General features: G+C 44.2%; 1 protein-coding gene and 1 non-coding gene across 2 annotated transcripts; one reads left to right on the forward strand and one right to left on the reverse strand.

The window, feature by feature from the left end:
* Nucleotides 1-2680: 2680 nt before the first annotated feature.
* Nucleotides 2681-12457, reverse strand: TBPL2 (TATA-box binding protein like 2). Its single transcript, XM_033009789.1, has 7 exons — nucleotides 12407-12457; nucleotides 9028-9434; nucleotides 7893-7980; nucleotides 7123-7214; nucleotides 6098-6265; nucleotides 4484-4578; nucleotides 2681-2760 (listed from the first exon to the last, which is right to left on the reverse strand). Exons 1-7 carry the CDS (start codon nucleotides 12455-12457, stop codon nucleotides 2681-2683), a joined length of 981 nt encoding a protein of 326 aa, XP_032865680.1.
* Nucleotides 12289-12360, forward strand: TRNAG-UCC. Its single transcript has one exon. It is a non-coding gene; the product is annotated as a tRNA-Gly (tRNA).
* Nucleotides 12458-17320: the final 4863 nt, after the last annotated feature.

Below are 17320 nucleotides of genomic sequence, written 5' to 3' on the forward strand. Positions count from 1 at the left end.
CTTCCCGCCCAGCCCTGAGGGAGAGGGGATCCCCCCCCCCCCCCCCCCCCCCCCTCCAACCTGGTGCAGGGGCAATGACAAGCACGGCTTTAAAAATAAATAAAATAAATTCTTCCTCTCAGCCTCCTAGTCTGGCTACCTGCGGCAGGAAGGAGGTTTCCCCTTCCCCTGCACCCAGAGCGGGGTTGTGGGGGGCGAGCCCCACAGCGGGCAGGTCAGACAGCACAGCTCCTCTGCGCTTGGTAAGGAAATTGTGCAATTATTATATATATATATATTTTTTTTTCCTTTTCAAAAGCTGAAGCTAAAAAATACGCAGCCAGCATCCCCTCTGCCGTCCTGCTTACTGCAAGGAGGAGCGGGGTTGCATTCTGCTGGGTGTTCAGGGGCCTCACACAGGCACTGCTGGCCTGGAACCCAGGAGAGGCAGCGCTGGGGTTCCCCGTGTAGGAGACCGGGACCTGTAGCAGGGCAGTGGTGGGGCCTCAAGGGCAGTTCTGCTCCTCACAGTCCCGAGGGGGCCATCTGCACCACAGCCAGTCAGTAACACTGCTGCGTGGGCTACTGTAACAAGGCCACTCCCTGTATTTACAATAACATCACAAAAAAAAATTGTATATGTGGCAAATATTGATACACAACCCGAAGAATGACAGACTAATGGGTTTCCTCCCCCCAGCCTCAAGGTGGGAGCCAGAATCAGGAGTTGGGTATCATTGACTAGTATGTAGAAGCAGGGTCTTTGTGTCACAATATAGAAGGAAACGCCAGGCAATTTGGGACCACACAAGCCAGAACAACTTAAAGTAATATCCTCCTTCCAAAAAAAACCCAACAAAAAAAACCCCACCCGAAAACACCTTCCAGTTCAGAAAAGATAATTCCAGCCTACATTGCTTTCCTTTCCTAGTGTACTTAAGTGCTACAAAACACTTGCATGAATGGCACTACATAGGTAAAACCACAACAGTTGTTTTTAAGACAAGAGTTACCATAGCAAGCTTTAACTTAACCAGTATCTCGGTGAAAACGCACAGAGCCTATTTCTTATCTTTAAGGCTTTATCCATACTTTTAAATAGCATTAACTTTACTGGTGACATTATGTGCCAAGCTCTTAATTAAAATGCAATTTCTTGAAGAGGGCTGATCTTAGATAATTTTTTTCCAGCATCCCAATACGAGCAGGTTGTTTTTCACTTGCAAAAGATTATTGTAATTCAAGCTTATCAGCAATTACAGCTACAGTGCAAATAAAAGTCCAGCCCATAGCTGTGGAAAGTCCACAGCGTTAGAAAACAAACAGAAAAGTAAGCCTCTGTTTGGAGTAGATTTGAGTGTGGAAATCCACCGTTTGACTGTGACAAAGAAACTGATAACATAGTTAAAACCAGTTTATCATAAGGAAGTGCATTAAAGTTTTTCAAACTTTTTTTCCAGAGGAGCAGAGACACAGTTATAAAAGCACTTGAGAGACATATTACAGACACAGAAGTGAAAAATCACATCCTCACCGGATCAGAAATAAACCTGTGACAGCAAAACCAAGCCCAGCAAGACTGACACCCTGTTCTGTATTAAGCCATTGCCCATAGTGGGTATTTCCAGCAAGGACAGAGATTAGCTGTTGGCCTGGGTTACACTTAAGTCATCTAACAGCAACCTCTAGTGGCGCCGGGAGCTTCCTGACAGATCTGTTCTGTCTTCAGCAGGAAGCAAGGGGAGGACACAAGACAAACCCCAGGAGCTCCAAAGCCCAGTTCTGGAAAAAATTCTTGCTTCTAGGGAATCACAGGAGGTACCAGAACAGCCAAGGGGATAATCTTCACACTGCTCCTAGTCACGTCACCAGTCTGCGCATGACACCTTTTGCAAAGGAAGCCTTGCGTTCACTTGGAGATAACACAAAGTACAAGAACCCCACTCTATTCTCAAGTCCATTTTAAAGACAGTTCCTAACCAGCATGTTTTTGTCTGGGCCAAGCAACAAACTCTCATCATCTGAGGGGACTTCATTAATACAAGTGGGTACCATTTTGTTAAAGTCTTAATTTGTGTCATAACCCCTCCACCCACAGACTCTAGCTATGTTCCAGCACTGTCAGGGGCCTTGAATGTCTTCTCTGTATAAGGAGTACCAGCATCACTACACACAAGAGTTAATGCAACCAGTAGGATCAGAGGGATTTGGTATGTGTCCTCAAAACACTGAAAACAACTATGCTGGATTTTGTCAGCTATCTTGTATTGAGTTTAAACATGAAAATACAACATTTCAGGAGCTAGGTTTCAGTACACTTAAAGCTGAGGTTTTTCATAAAGCTAGTTTGAAGTGCAGTGTTGATTCACCTGTTCAACAGGGGAAAAGACACAGGGTTTCTATTACAAAATACTTTTAAGTGCCACCTTAATATACATTATATTAAAAGTACATTTGTTTGGCAAATTTTTCAGCTTGACAGAAGGTGTCAGAACTCAAGTGGGTTACAGACAGCTAATCTGAAAGCAAAAAAGCATCTCACAAACTATAGAAAGGCATCAGCACTTACAGCATTCAGAATAGCATCATTTGCTTATTAATCCACAATTGTACAACTGTGTCCAGGAACACCCTTGCTTCTGTCCCACGCATAGTAGTACAAACCCATGTATTATTATTATTAGTTGCTTTATGGGCCATGTTATGATGCTTTCTTGAAACCTTTTAGAATGGGGTAGATGTTCTCAAATGCCTCATAGATTTCGGAACGTTCTTTTGCTCCTAGAAAGACATTTAGGAAAAAACAAGTTAATTCTTAACAGATTACTGAGAATAACTGAGTGCAATTAAAACCTAATAATATTAAAAACCATGAAGAAACACGAGTTTAAAAGCAACTTATTAGTTTAAGTTAGATTTTCTTTCATACTTCTGCCTCCTCAAAGAATAATTTCTAGCTTGTTTTGCTTTAAGACTAGTTTTGTTTAATCTATAGAACCAAAACAGGAGTTGGCTACTCCTGACAGGTGCAAAACATTGACTTTGGAAAAAAAAAAAAGGCAACTGGAAGTACTATGGCTTTATCTGCTTAAGAGTAACAGCTCTGCCTGTTGGTAAGTAGAAAGATAGAAACAAGTGAAGGACATTTATTCCAATACTGGAAGTTGATCCACAGTTTAAGAACTCCCATCCTCTAGTTCTGAGCAGCTTTTCTATTTTCAAGCTTTGTTAGGGCACCTGCAATTTCAAAGCCAGCCTTTTCCATCTTACTGCAAGCAAATCTTTAGTACCGAGGCCTGTAGCCTGACTGTAGTGCAGTAGGCAGGAACATTCCCTGGCAGTGACACGACTCTACCACACTAGTGCAACAAGCCTTAGCTACAAGAAAACTGCATTTAAATGAACTAGCAGTTGGATTAAGTGCCACTCAGGATGAATGTGCAAATCTTTCCCTCAGAACACACTTGGACATGACTAATTCATCTGCGTTACTACAACTTTTACTTTCAAAAATAAAGTTACTTTCAAGTTACTTTCTTGATAAGGAAGAAAACTTCACAGCTCAGCAAATTCAGTTTTGTCATTCTAGTTGGGCCCAGTGCTGGGCCTGCTGCACACTGGGTGTTGCAATTAGACAACCCCAAAATGCAAGTATCAGTGGCATGGAACTGGCCAGTATGATTTTACTGGACCTAAGAAGAAGGCGGGGGGGACACTGGAGGGGAAGGCATTGTACTCCGTGCCCCATTCTTCAGTTAGCTGGGCTCATTCATGGTTTATGATTGTGGGAATCTTTAAGGCAGACACTTCTCTTGTCTTTCACATACCTCAAAGCTGTGTTGTGAATATACATACAGCAATTGGGTCCTCTGGGAACAAGTACCATTTACCTTTCAGTACATCTGAATAAAAGTATTTTCACGAGCTTTACAAAAGAATGTGTTAGGAACATGTACTCACAAATTCAACTTTTTTGACATGGGATCTGAGGCACAGCTATCTGCTGAGCGCACTTACTCAGCAAGGCTTTTGCTTCATGAGAGTTTTGCCAAACAGTCTGGAACAAGTTCTTACATCTCCACCCTTTCCTCTAATAATGCCTACTAAATGTAGTCAGTGAAGTGTTTTAAGAAGTCTGCTTCCCGTCCAAGCAATTTTAAATTGCTTATTGTGATTTTCGTATTTAATCGACTGAGTAGTTACTAGCATGTCAACATCTTCTCAGGATTCTGTACATTGACACAGGGCATTATGCTTTGGATAAAGATACTCAAGGTTAATGACATGGAAATCTGAACTGCTATATGAAGCAATCTGATATTCTAGTGCAACAATACTGATATTTTTATCTGCAGAAAACACAGATAAGCAGCAGTAGACATTAAGAAGATCGCCGAGTGGCTTTACTGTGGCAAGACATTAGTTTAGCTAATGTTCAATTTAAACACTTTCTCAGAAGATGTGGTAGCACTTGATTAAAGATATACAGAGGGAGACCGCTCACCAGTCAGTACAACTTTTCCAGACACAAAGATAAGCAGCACGATCCTTGGTTTGACCATCCTATAAATTAGTCCAGGAAATAGTTCAGGTTCATAGCTGTTTCAAAGCAAGCAGGTAAGGTTAGTAAAACGCCAACACTGTTTCAGTGTTGTATGCATAAAGTGCTCTTTAATTATACTAACAATAGAGTAATTAAACCCACAGATTGTAGCTAGCTACCCAGAGAAAGGCAGGTCAGGTTTTAAACATCAAGAGAAACCTGGTAATCCCATCTGGAGCTGGTAGGAGTTCTTCATGCTTACTTTTAAAGACTTCTGAATGTGACTTTCCACAGCATTGAAACCATTATTGTAATCTTCAAACTGCTCAAATCCTTCTTAGTCTGAAAAGAGCTCTTATCAGGAAGCATCTTGTGCAACTAAGGCGAGATGACAGCCAAGTGAATCTTTAATATATATTTAGTCCCCAAATTAAATGCAGAGCTAATAAAGACACAACTAAATTTTGATTTTGTCAGTGCCAAAATCTTCATCCTTTCCTCAGCGATGGCAGTAACTAGTTCTGAGCAAGCCCATCGGGAAGGCACAGCACGCCTATCACTCACCTACAGGTTTACTTTAAATTGATGGCTAATAGACATCCAGACAGAAAGAACCAAAGTGATACCCCAGAAACATGCTATATTTTCAGTTCTGTATTTTGCTACTGCAGTCTGTCTTCATGCCTGAAGGTTAGAAACCTTATTCTTGCAGACAGGCACCTGGTTTGACAGGAGTTAAGAGGCCTGCTTAGTATTAAAGGCTCACAATGGAGCAAGGGCATAGACCAGATTCAAGTAGCTTAAGAGCTGCTCCAATTAAACGTGAAATATTTAATCGAGACTGGTTATCTTCCTATTGACATAGTCTGCAGTGAAGAAAAATACCCACTAAGATTTGATACTGCACTTGGCAATAACAGGGGAGTAGTAAAATTGTGATCACACCAACACTGCTCAGATGAGTGAAAATCTCTAGTGCACACTGCTGATATGCAGCAACACTGAAGATTGTGTCAACAATATTCACGGTCAAAGAAAGCTCTTAGAAAAGAGAATATCTTCATTAACCAACTGAGCAAAGAACCCAAGAGCTTCTTGCAGTTCTTCATCCCTTCATCTTAAGCAGGTTTAACGTGCATCCAGTTTACCCCAGAAGTAACTGAATACTTGTCTAGTATGCTCTCAGTTGCAAGGTTTCTAAAGCTGGTGTTTATGGTGTCCCTGCAAGGAGAAAGCAGTGAACAGAGAGGCAATTTAGAAGAGCCCTTCACTGCTGAATTGTGTCAGTCATGGTTTCAAGCCCTGGAAGCTTTACTGCTAGCTACCATACGTCATCCTGGCAACTGGAAGATAAACCTTACTATCTTTATTGTAACACATGGCATCGACAGCCACTTCATGCTTGCTGAACCAGCAAGCATGTCATTTGGTGAGGAAAAAGACATGCTTGATATTCAGTATCCAGTTAGTTATGACTCTTGCCAGGCTTGTACAGCCTCAAAATTTGCATCTGTTTGCAGCTTACAAAGACACTGCTCCAAGTTGCATGGGGTTGTAACACCAACTTCCACATACCTGCTGAACTGCTGATGAGTGAGAACCAAGCCTTCCAGCCGGATGGGGAACCTCACATCACAGCTCCCAACCATATTCTGTATCTTGAAGTCCAGGAACTTGGCAGGGAACCCAAGCTTCTGCACCACACGCGCGTACTTCCTGGCTGCGAGCCGTGATTGCTCTTCACTGAAGGCAGAGCAGAAGGGGAAAACAGCTTCAATTAGTGCTTTCTTTTGCTCTCAAGATGGAAGTCAGTTTAGAGCCACCACCACGCTAATCTGTGCTCCAGAAAAAGATGCGACTGTTCAAAATTGCAAGCCTCTATGCCCAGAACCACTTCAGTGAGCTAAAAGGAGTAAGGCACTTTGCCATTCACATTCCTGGGGTCTGTTTGACCACACTGGAGCACGTGGCATCACTCAGTAGTTCCCCTCTTCAGAAGGTTCTCAGTTCCTTACAACACCTTCTCAGAGCTGATCTAAGAGGTAGACTGCAGACACCAGTACAATCATCTAGCTAGTTTAGGGTGGTGGTAGGGCTTGGAGAAGAGGTCTAAGTCAATGCATTATCTCATTGACAGCTTAGGGACATAAAAACCAAGGCAGCTGATGAACTTGAGAAAAGCTTCCAAGTACAGAAGTAATCTTTGCTTTTCTCTAATTCCCATTTTTCTCTAGAGGCAGATGTGTTGACTAGTGAACACAGACACTGAAGAGAGACTTGACAGACACAAGTTATGTCCTAACTCACTTTAAAGTCAGCGAGAAATGCAAATAAGCCCTTAACAATTCCTGGGCATTTTAGCAGCTTCTCTGCTAATGTCAGCTCAGCTCAATCTATATTCAGGGACAGAAGCACACAGTTCAGTAATTACTAAACTGCCATCATGAAGAAAGCTAGACATTTTTCAATACCAGGGCTTCATTTTTTCCTTGCAATAACGACAGCCCTTTGCTAGATAATTTAAACAAGGTCTTCTGTCATTTTTCATCAGAATATAGGCATAGCTGCAAGACCCAGAACTTAAAGTGAAGGAAAAATACCTTTTTGCTCCTGTGCAGACCATTTTTCCTGAACTGAAGATGAGGGCTGTTGTTCTTGGTTCCCTGATTCTCATGATGACAGCAGCAAACCTCTACAAATTTGAAGGAAGACCTCACAGTCTAGCTGCAGGATTTAGCTGGTACTATATTTCTGTTCATTCTTTCAAGAATTGTCACTTTCAAAGCTGAACACAGTATGCATTTACTTTGTAAAAGTGTTTATTTACCACCCTGAAGTTATTTTCCACTGCTCTAGGGCCAAAGGACTTAAAACTACAGTCACAGGACCATTGCCTTGTCCCTTACATTTTGTTGTGCAATCTGGAGTCACTTATAGAAAGCCCATTATTCCCAGCGAGATTTTACAGTCTAGGCCAATTGTTAGAGTATCATGTAACACCACTTTGACTCCGGTAGTTCTTTTTTCCTCAGCCAAGAGATTCAGGGCAGATCTTTCCTCCCCCCAGTGAGGGCTCCTCGAGCCATATCAGCTGGAGGTAGCTGGCCACAGAGGTCATCTCTTTTCATAAACAGTTCAGTAACATCTCATTGCTAGGGCTTTATTCAAGGAAAAAAAAAAAAATCTCCTTGGGGTCCCCTATATTTCCTTTCATTTAACAGGCCCAAGTTCCAGATTTTTATGACTTCCCCCTGTGGGTCAATACAGTGCTATTAGAAAAAGTACAAAGCTCATGGTGAATTTGTATATTAGAATCCATCAGCACTGAGAAAGGGAATCGAGGGTAAAGCTTTGAATCCTTAAGATTTACCTTTGGGTTATACTCTGCATTTCTGGCACGCAGAGCTATGTTCTTCAGATCTAGCTTACAAGCCAGGTTTACAGTTGACACTATATTCCTGAGGAATAAGAGAGGAATTTTCTTAGTGCAAAAGCAAGCTGCTGCAGAGCCAACCCCCAACGTGATTAGTTTAATGTGAAGTCACATTCCAGTTAATAGTTGCCATCAACTAATTTCCTGCCTACCTCTTTCCCACTCTAGCATTAAGCTACTTTTGGCAAAACTTACGTAATTCAATACCAAAATTACAGCTTCTGAGATATAACAAGATACAGAAGTATTAGTCCCTGAATGCTAAGTTTTTGTGTCTTCCAATAACTACATCACTGAAGTCTCTTACAGCTTTGAATTGAACCATTACTGAGTGTTTATGGAGTTACTATAGCACTCTTAAGGTAGGGTAGGTGAGGCTATGTTGTTCTCTACATGTATAATCTACTCCATAGCTGCTCCACACTAGACAGGACAGAATCTTTTAACAAGGCCAGAATTTCTCACCTTTCTTTTCATGCCCCTTTCTCTTGCTCAGTTCAAACTGTCAGTTTGCTTTTCTGAGCAAAAACATCTTTAAACCCCTGGAGTCTGCTGTCATCCTTAACGTTCTCCTTGGTGGAAGAAATGTTCCTTTTCAAGTATTTTTGTCTTTTCATCCTGCAGACCAAGGTAACTAGTAGTACATACTATATATAAAGAATTTCTACCAAATACTTCTCCCTACGAGAGACTCCATCTCCTGTTTCCCAAAAGAGATTTTTTTTTTTTCCCCCCTTTAACAAGCCAGAGACATTTCAGATACTCACTCACCGAGCATGTTTATAAAGTCCACTCTCCCCCATTTTGCTAAGTTGTGTATTGTTCTGTGTCATTTCCATTTTAGTATTGCATTGATCAGCACACTATCCAGTTGCCTTCTGATATTATTAGTTCATTTGCTCCATATCTTCTCCAGGAGAAGTAACTGTCCCCCTAGGTTTCCAAGCGGGCTTATTTAAGACCAAACCATGCTTGCTACATTCTTTAAGTGAGAAGTAAGAGCGGTACCTTGCAGTCTAAGCAAAACTATGACTATTACATATGCACATATACAATACATACATAAACTTACTGTAACTGAGGAACTATGCCAGAGCTTTCTGATGCAGGTGTCACTGGGGTCATAGGAGCCATTTGTGTCAGAGAAGGAGACCCGCCAGATGCTTCAGGAGTTGGAGGAGTTCCATCTGGACAGGATGTGCTGCTTTCACCCATGAAGACACTGCCGTCCTTGTTTCCTGATATTGACTCATCAAGCTCTTTTTGTGTTTCATGACCATCTTCAGACAGATTTTGTTCTTTGTTATCTTGGGTAATATCTGGAAGAAAGCTGAGATCCACAGAGGAGAAGTCTGTAGGAAGCTCTTTGGGCTGATTAAATTGAGAACCGAACACCACATCTTCAGTTGTTTGAACTGGAAAGTCTACATCATAAGGGCTCATGGGAGTAAACAGCTGAGGACTAGTTGAGAAGTCATCCTTGAATTAAGAAAAAGTGTCATTAAAGATCTTGTGTTAGAACGTTTGTTTGAACTGGGAGACTAAATTAAGATTAATCTTCTATTTGATGGAAAAGTTGAAATAATTTTACCCCATGCACCTTATAGCAAAGAATAGTCTTAACATTTGAAAGCACGTTGTTACCTGGATTTTTATAAGCTAATAGACAAACAAACTTTTATAGCAGAGATAGGCGTTTCCCCACCATACTTCAAAGGCAGTCTAGAGTACTCCTGTAATACCACAAATTGAGAAATACCTGCAGCAGTGACTGCAGGTACAGTATTGGCACTGTGTCCTTCACAGCCCTTGCCACGCCTCAGTTCTTCACATAACCAACATAATTACTCATGAGTTTTTCCAAGGGAGACAGCTAGCACTTTCTGGCCGATTTTAACTCCCATTCAGTATATGACTATTTCCTCTCCCTGCTACCAGGGGACAATGTCAGTGTTGTGTTGGATTTGTACAACAGAGGGCAGCAGCTCACAGAATCACGAGCAATTTGTTTCAGCTGGAGGAGGTCACCATACTAATTCAAGTGAGAGACAGCAAAGCCAGCATCCTTTCCCAGATCAAGCATGCAACATATCTGCAAGCAAGTTCTTGCATACTAATGTCCTTCTTTAGCGGCTGTTGATTATGAAAAGCTATTTAAAAGGCATCATAATATTGATGAGGAAAGGATTTATTCCTTTCTCCATTAAGGCATAAACCTTTAGTTAGTGGAAAGCTTCTTCCAAGAAGGTAGTTTCTGCCAATACCCACAGCAGGTGACAGCTTGGACTAGATGATCCATACAAGAGGTTTTGTGTTCATTTAGGCTTTTTTGGGCTTGAAAGCCAAAAGGACTTGAAAAGTCCAAGCACAAATCAGAACAGGGAACAGTGCACAAGACAGAGGCCCTCGAGTTGGCAGCAACTGCCCGAGCTCCAGCGGGAGAAGGGTTTCCAGATCAAGGCTTTTCAGCCCTGAGCTGCTGCTGCTCTACGTGCTGTGCTAATCGGCTCACTTAGCAACGCAACTATGCACATGGGGAGATCTCTGCTCCTACTTACTGGGCAGTAGATTTGCCTGTGGACACTTGGAAAACTCTTATTAAGTGACAAATCCTCCCAGAGAACCCTTACTGGCTTGAATGCAAATGTGATCAGGACGAGCTCTGAAAGCATTGTGAACACCTAAGTTCAAAACTGCTTCTAAAACAGACTTGTAGATGCAGAGCCTCATACGAGATCAGTTGGGGCAGGGTGGTACTGAATAAGACTAGGTACTCCTTAACCCCTTGGCTCTTTACAAAACAGGATCCAGGAGCACTACCTGAGAATTAAGAGGTCAGATACAAATAACAATATACTATCGAATAACTAAACTGCGTCTCTTTTAAATAGATACTTTTCAAGTTAGCAACAGGGGAAGGAAGGCACAGTCTCTGTGAGACCTCCAGGGGACTAAGGCTTAGCTGTACAGGAGCTAATTAGGAACGTTTTATATGAACCATGATGTAGAGAAGATGGTACAAAAAAAGCTTCATCACTGCGAGCCTGGAGGACTACTCACACCTCATACTAAGTGGCATCAGAGACTGTGATAAATATAACAGTCAAAAAAACCCCCACAGCTTGTGGCACAGCTTAAAGAAAGAAGCTGATGGTGAAATGAGTGCTATATAAGGCTGGAAGTATTAGACAGCTGTAAAACAAGTTTAAAAACAAGTGACAGAAAGTAAACTGCATAGAATAGGTAGAAATGGAAAGCAAGTCTTCCTTTCTCATCAGGTTTCCATATAATTGGTCTGGGAAAAAGCCCTTATAGGGTTAAGTGCTGGGGAAGATTGCCTTCTTGTTGGACAGATGCTCAGAGGCTGTGAAAGGGGGCACAAGACCATGTTTATATTGGGCTGGCTGCCAAGGGTTATTGCTATAGACTCTAGGTTAATTAACTTCACTTGAAGGCCCCATCAACTGCATAGCTTTGGACATCTCCCAGCAGCTCCAGGAAGGAGATTTCACACATAGATCCTGCCTGAGATCACTAAGTTTGAGGCAGCTTGAGGGGAAACAGCCATTTTCACTTCCACTGCAGGAACCCCTGCAACTCAGGTACATGTAAATCAAATCCAGCTGCTTTAAGCTTGGATATTTTTTTCCGTCTGCGGAGATACCTCACACATCTACTATTATCAAGTATCCCAGAAAGCCTGAAATACAAAAAGCTCAGTAGCATTTGGAAAGTCCTGGGTATGCCTCACCACATTATATACTTTATAGGGCCACATTCAGGGGGCTTTACTGGCTGCCAATAGGAGGCCTCTGAATTTAAACAGCCTGTGCTAAAGCCATTTTTGAAGCTGAAAAGTAGTTTTTGAAGCTGAAAAGTAGCTTAAAACAGGGTGAACATAAACAAGTTGCATTCCCCAGGTGAAGATGATGCTCAGCTGTGGAGTCCAGCCCTCTCCTGGTCTCTCACCCTGTTGTGTCTGCAACCACTTGAGAGCAGGAAGGCTAATCCAAATATACATAAAAAAAAAAAAAGAAGTTTTCGCAAACATTTAGCAACCAGCTTGAAGAGATCCGAGCCTCCCACCCCCTCGGTGCCGCCCCAGCCCAGTACAGAGGCTGGTCCCCACAGCCACCGCAAGACCTTAAACGCGGCAGCATTCCGAGGAGCACCCTCCCCAGCAGCGAGCCCCCCCAGGGCTCCTCCGGGCAGTTGTCGCCCGCTGCTCCCCCGGGCGAGGCGGGGCCTGGGGTGGCGACCGGGCCAGCGCGGAGCCCCCGCGGCGACCCGGGCGCTGGAATTGAGGTGCGGGCGGGCGCACTAAACCACCGCGGCGTTGGTGGTATAGTGGTGAGCATAGCTGCCTTCCAAGCAGTTGACCCGGGTTCGATTCCCGGCCAACGCAGAGGAAATTTTTTTTCCCTTTTTATTTTCTTTTCTCTCCTACCTACCTCCCTACCGCAGCGCTCCAGGTACCGCTCCAGCGACGAGCCGTCGTCCATAGGGGCAGCCGCCCACCCGAACCTCCCTCCACACCCGGTTTTAAACCCGAGAGGCAGGAGCAGCGCCCAGCACAACTAGTTTTAAATACACGAGCACTGCTATCCCTCCTGGCTATGTTTTACTTTTCTTTTTTTTTTTGCCCCCATCAAACAGCCTTCTGAACCTTTCACCTGTCCGCAAGGGTTTGCTCCATCCTGTGGAAAGAGTAAAGAAATCAGGAAGCTATCATTTTCTTTATATGAGACTACAAGCACAACCTGCTCGCCTCTGCGGTGCTGAAGATAAATAGGGAGTCAGAGCTACACCTTTGACCTTGCAAAGATAATTCTTTCACTTGCAGCTGGTGCTTTTTAGTGACCAAGTGTCATGTGCCCTTAATTTCTCCCACCTGCCTTGTTGATGGCAATAAGGCACATCTGGGCCTTTGAGAGGAGCCCCAGACCAAAATCATAAACCTCAAACTCAAGGCATTGCAATGAAATGGACTGTTCTCAGCTGGGTCAGCTTTGCTAATGCTGCTTCGGGGAAAGAAGCCACTACTTAAATTCGCTGCTGTCCTCTCCTTAGAACTATTTCCCTCACTGTTATCTCCATTTCTGCCCCTTGTGAGTGATGATTTAAGGCTGTTCCCTTTTCAAAAGACTCATGTGTGGAGAGTCTGGGTGTGAGGCAGCATGTTCCTGGGAGGGGGTTCATGTTGTGCCTTGCTGACTGACGCTGCAGCAGTCTTGGGTACTGCTTGACTCGACGCCAGTGGTTGCTGTCTGACTTGTTTCTTCTTTCCTGTCGCTGTGCGGTGGTGGATGGATGGGTTTCTGCAAAGATGCAGCTGGGGACAAATCCCTGTCCCTGTCTGGGCTGGAAGATGTGCTGGCTGCTGTGATCAATGAACCTGTTGCTCTGCTAGACAGGACTTTGCTTTCTGCTGTGAGATTTGCTTGCAAATGGCTAGCTGAGCTGAAGACACCCTATGGAAGGAGATGTCAGAGCCCAGGCACACAGCGGGTCTTTGGGAGGTGCTGCTAGGATCTTCTCACTGCCTCAGAGGTGTGAAGGATTTTATTGGTAGCCTTTATCGGTGGGGCAGAGTGTATGTAGCTGAGGAGCATCCTTCCCTCCTCAGTACAGCCTGCTGGGCTGGTTTGTGGTATTTCTGGGAGTCACCTTGCCCTGGCACTTTACAGGTGCCAAATCCCCTCTGGTCCTAGAAAAATCCAGCCTCAAGCAGGTTGATTTACATCACACAGCCTGTCCCCAAGCACCCAGGAGGCAAGTTGAGCAGCAAAGCAAGGAGAGGACTCTCTGTGAGGTTGTACCTTGTATTATGGAGGCTGGCAGAGCTAGCTCTGACCAGTTCTGGATGGTTAAAATGAAAATGTCCCATTTAGGGCTGGCAGGTGATTGAGGTTGTTTCAGACAGTTCTGTGGCCTCAGCTGCTTTTGCCTGCACAAAGGGAACCAAGGTCTGTGGTGAGGGGCCCTGCTCCCAACAGCAGTGGCAAGCCCAGCCCTTGCAGGCTCCACCACGACAGCGTGGGCCTGCATTGCCCACAGGAGTGACTGAATTCAACACAGGGATTGTTTTGAATTTGTTTTGTCCTCGCAGTGACATCTCACGGGGACAGGAGATTGGCGCTCCCCCAGTGTGTGAACACTGTTGCTGTGCTTATGTTGGGAAGCTGGAGTATTGCTGTGGTCATGGTGTTTCCCTGGTGTGGTCCTGTCTGTAGTGTTGCAGCTGTAGTGCTACGAGTTTCCTCAACTAATTAAACCTTTGTTGCACTGCAGAACCCCCTGGAGATGAGCTATGTTCATCCTGCAGCTCCTGGGGGATTGGTTTGTCTGCATTGTGTGAACCTGAGATGGAGAGGTCAAACCACAGTGTTTAAGTGAGAGAGGCTACATCAGAGATGAACATAAAATACAAATCTCTTAATATTGGTGTTGCTTCTTGCCTTGGATAGGGGCATCCTGCAAATGGCATGGACACCAACGGGAAGCAACGTGATTTTGGGTAAGTCGTGGAGTTTGGTGCCTCTTCTGTTAAGTGAGTATAAGATTATTTACTCATCTTGAGGTAGAAAAGAAAGGAAGACGCTTAGAAAGCTGAGAGATCATCAGAGGACTCAAGAGTCACATTGTGTGGGCAATTCAAGCTCTCAGGGTTCTTTTGATGTAGGGGAAGGGTCTTCTGGATGCTGCCCGGGGAGGGGAGGTATGGCTGTGCCTTGGGGGGGCCTCTGTGCTCACAGCCTCCTCCTCAAGGCTGGGCATCCACTCGTGGTGCCCAATGTGTGGGAGGCTCAGCGAGTGGGGTGCCCAGTGGTGGGAAGCCCCAGCAAGTGGGGGCTTAGGTAGCGGGAGGTCCCGAAAGCGGTGATCCAGCGAGCAGGAGTCCCTGGGCTTCCCCCTCCCTGAGTCTTGTAGTCTCGGGGTCTCCCCTTCTTAGTCATCAGAGGCATCCCCCCCTCTCTACTGTGAGGTAGTGTTCTTCCTTCTTCAGCAGGAGACACCGACCCTGTCATCAGGTGGACAGATGTTCATTTAAAATGTATTAATTGGAACTTGTGAGACTTACCTGCTTGGTTTCTGATCATCAAGGTCAAATAACATTAGACAGGGCACCTATTTTTTCCATCCCAACTTAAAAAAGATTATTTCTGTCTCAAGCTGCCACCTTGCCCCCTCCCTTTTTTTTTTTTTTTTTTTTTTTTTTTAATTCCCTTTGGAAAGCAGCAGCTGCCCAAAGCCAGGCCAAGGTGACTCATGAGCACGACTGCTCAGAGCGGAAGGAGCCACGCACCCTCCTGCACGCTGGAGAGCAGCAGGAGCCAGTTACGGGGTGATGAATCATCTGAAGTACATAGTTACTGTAATGATGAATTGTCGTGAGTCTTAATTAGCTAATTGGTTAATTTTGCTTAGAAAGTTGGTGATTAGTGCAACAATAAGTGCTTTGTGCATTCTTTGTAAGAGTCACTCAATATCGGTCTTCCTTGGATAACTAATTGGAGAAGACTATTCCACAGAGCTGCTACTAGCATTCCTGTATCCGTCTCTTAAACGTTTCTGTAGCAGATATTCCTGCTTTACCTGGATGCTGTAATCTGGTTATGGAATGGGACTAATCACAGGAGACTTCGGAAAACCTGGAAGGGACAAGGAGCAAGTCAGTAAGGGAATTCTGCCTGTTTTATTCATTAGTGCTCTCAACAGCTGCCTTCTATTCTAGCATGCTGTAAATACCTTGCTGCTTGCTTTGAAGTTGGTTAATCTGGTTTGGCTTTATCTTATCTTTTTCAGGAGTCGGTTTGAGAATTAAAAGCTCGTGACTGACAACATTCTGCTTTTTGCCATTCTGAGCTTTATGCTAAACTTTTATAGCTGCAATTGTCTCACAAGAGTGTAGCTTGTCTTGGGTTTAGCTTGCACCTCCTGGTGCCCTCGCTGCCTGCGGCGTTAAAGCCCTGCCTTTAGAAGAGGTAGAAGAGCAACTGAGAGCAGGATCGTGTTCCAAAAAAAGAGCCATATATTATGCAGAAGATTTCTCCAAATACAGCACCTTCCAATTACCGCAGGACTCCACGCTTCTCTATGAACAACAGAATCCAAGTCTTGGTGATTCTTTCTGTTGGGTTTAGCCCTGTTTTGTTCCCTGTGCCTTGAGTCCCTTCTTGCCAGGGATGTAAATATAGTGAGGTGATGAGGAGGACCCCAACCTGGGGGTCAGAGAGAGGAGCAGGTGAACTGCAGCAAGGTCGGCGGGCTCTGTGGGAGCGAAGGACCTGCATGGAGCTGGTGAGGCTCTCAAGAAATAGCTGCAGCCCAAAAGGCAGCTCAGAGGTAGATGCTGGAGTGCTTTTCGTCTGACAAGTGTGACTATCGCTCTCTCATGCTTACTTGTTCCGTAATACTCCATTCTAGACCTGATCAATGCTTGTCAGTGTCAGTAGATACTGGATTTATTGTCAGGAAAGAAAAGAAGCCACCATGACCACTCTCTGAGTAGCAGTGAGCAGTTTGACTTTTAATTGTGAATTATTCTGTATTTTCATTAAGTTATGCTGGTGTAAATACAAACAGAATCAGATCCATTAGATTTGATATTTGGTTCTAACCTGCCTCTGGGTAAATCAGGAGCAACCCTCTTAACAGAAGTGAGGTCACAATGATTTGAAATTGGGTCAGAATCTAGTTTAATTTTCCAGGTTTACTGTGTGATGGAGAAGAAGGGCTGTAACTTCCCATTTACCACCTAGTACCACGTGCCCCTCCCTGTTTTGGATGATGCAGCCCAGGTCACGCAGTGGTAAGGCTGCCTCGTCTTTTTCCCAGTTAAGCTGGGGCTCTCTTGCTCCCTGAAAAAGACAGTAATGGGGGGTTTGGTATTCTTTGCAAATATTAGTGGGCTCTCAGAATTTGTCTGCTAATGCACGCGCCTTCCATGCTAGCTGGCAGAGACCAACGTGAGGTCAATGCTCAGCGTGCATTGACTTCTGGACCAGGAAAGAAAGTAACTTCTGTCAGATGGAAAAGGGGTAAACTGGCTAGAAAAGAGCCATTTTTTTCTGGCTTCTACAGCACTATTATGTGCAATGAAGACACTAACTGCCCCCATGTCAGAGAATTGCTGAGAACCAGACCCAGAGAAGATTGCCAAATCCTCCACTGAATGCCAGAGGAAGCACTGTAAGTAAAAGCCATCTGTCTCAACTGAAAGGCTAAATGGTGACTTTAAAACTACACAGTTAATTTCATTTAATTTTCGTAGCAGTGCAAAGCAGCAAACTGATGAAACGAAGGCATATTCTGTATGTTGTTTGCATAGAAATCCACTTGTCCTGGCCCAGCCATGCTCTTAA

Source organism: Tyto alba, unplaced genomic scaffold (assembly GCF_018691265.1).
Source record: "Tyto alba isolate M040663 unplaced genomic scaffold, T.alba_DEE_v4.0 Super-Scaffold_29, whole genome shotgun sequence".
Lineage (NCBI taxonomy): Eukaryota > Metazoa > Chordata > Aves > Strigiformes > Tytonidae > Tyto > Tyto alba.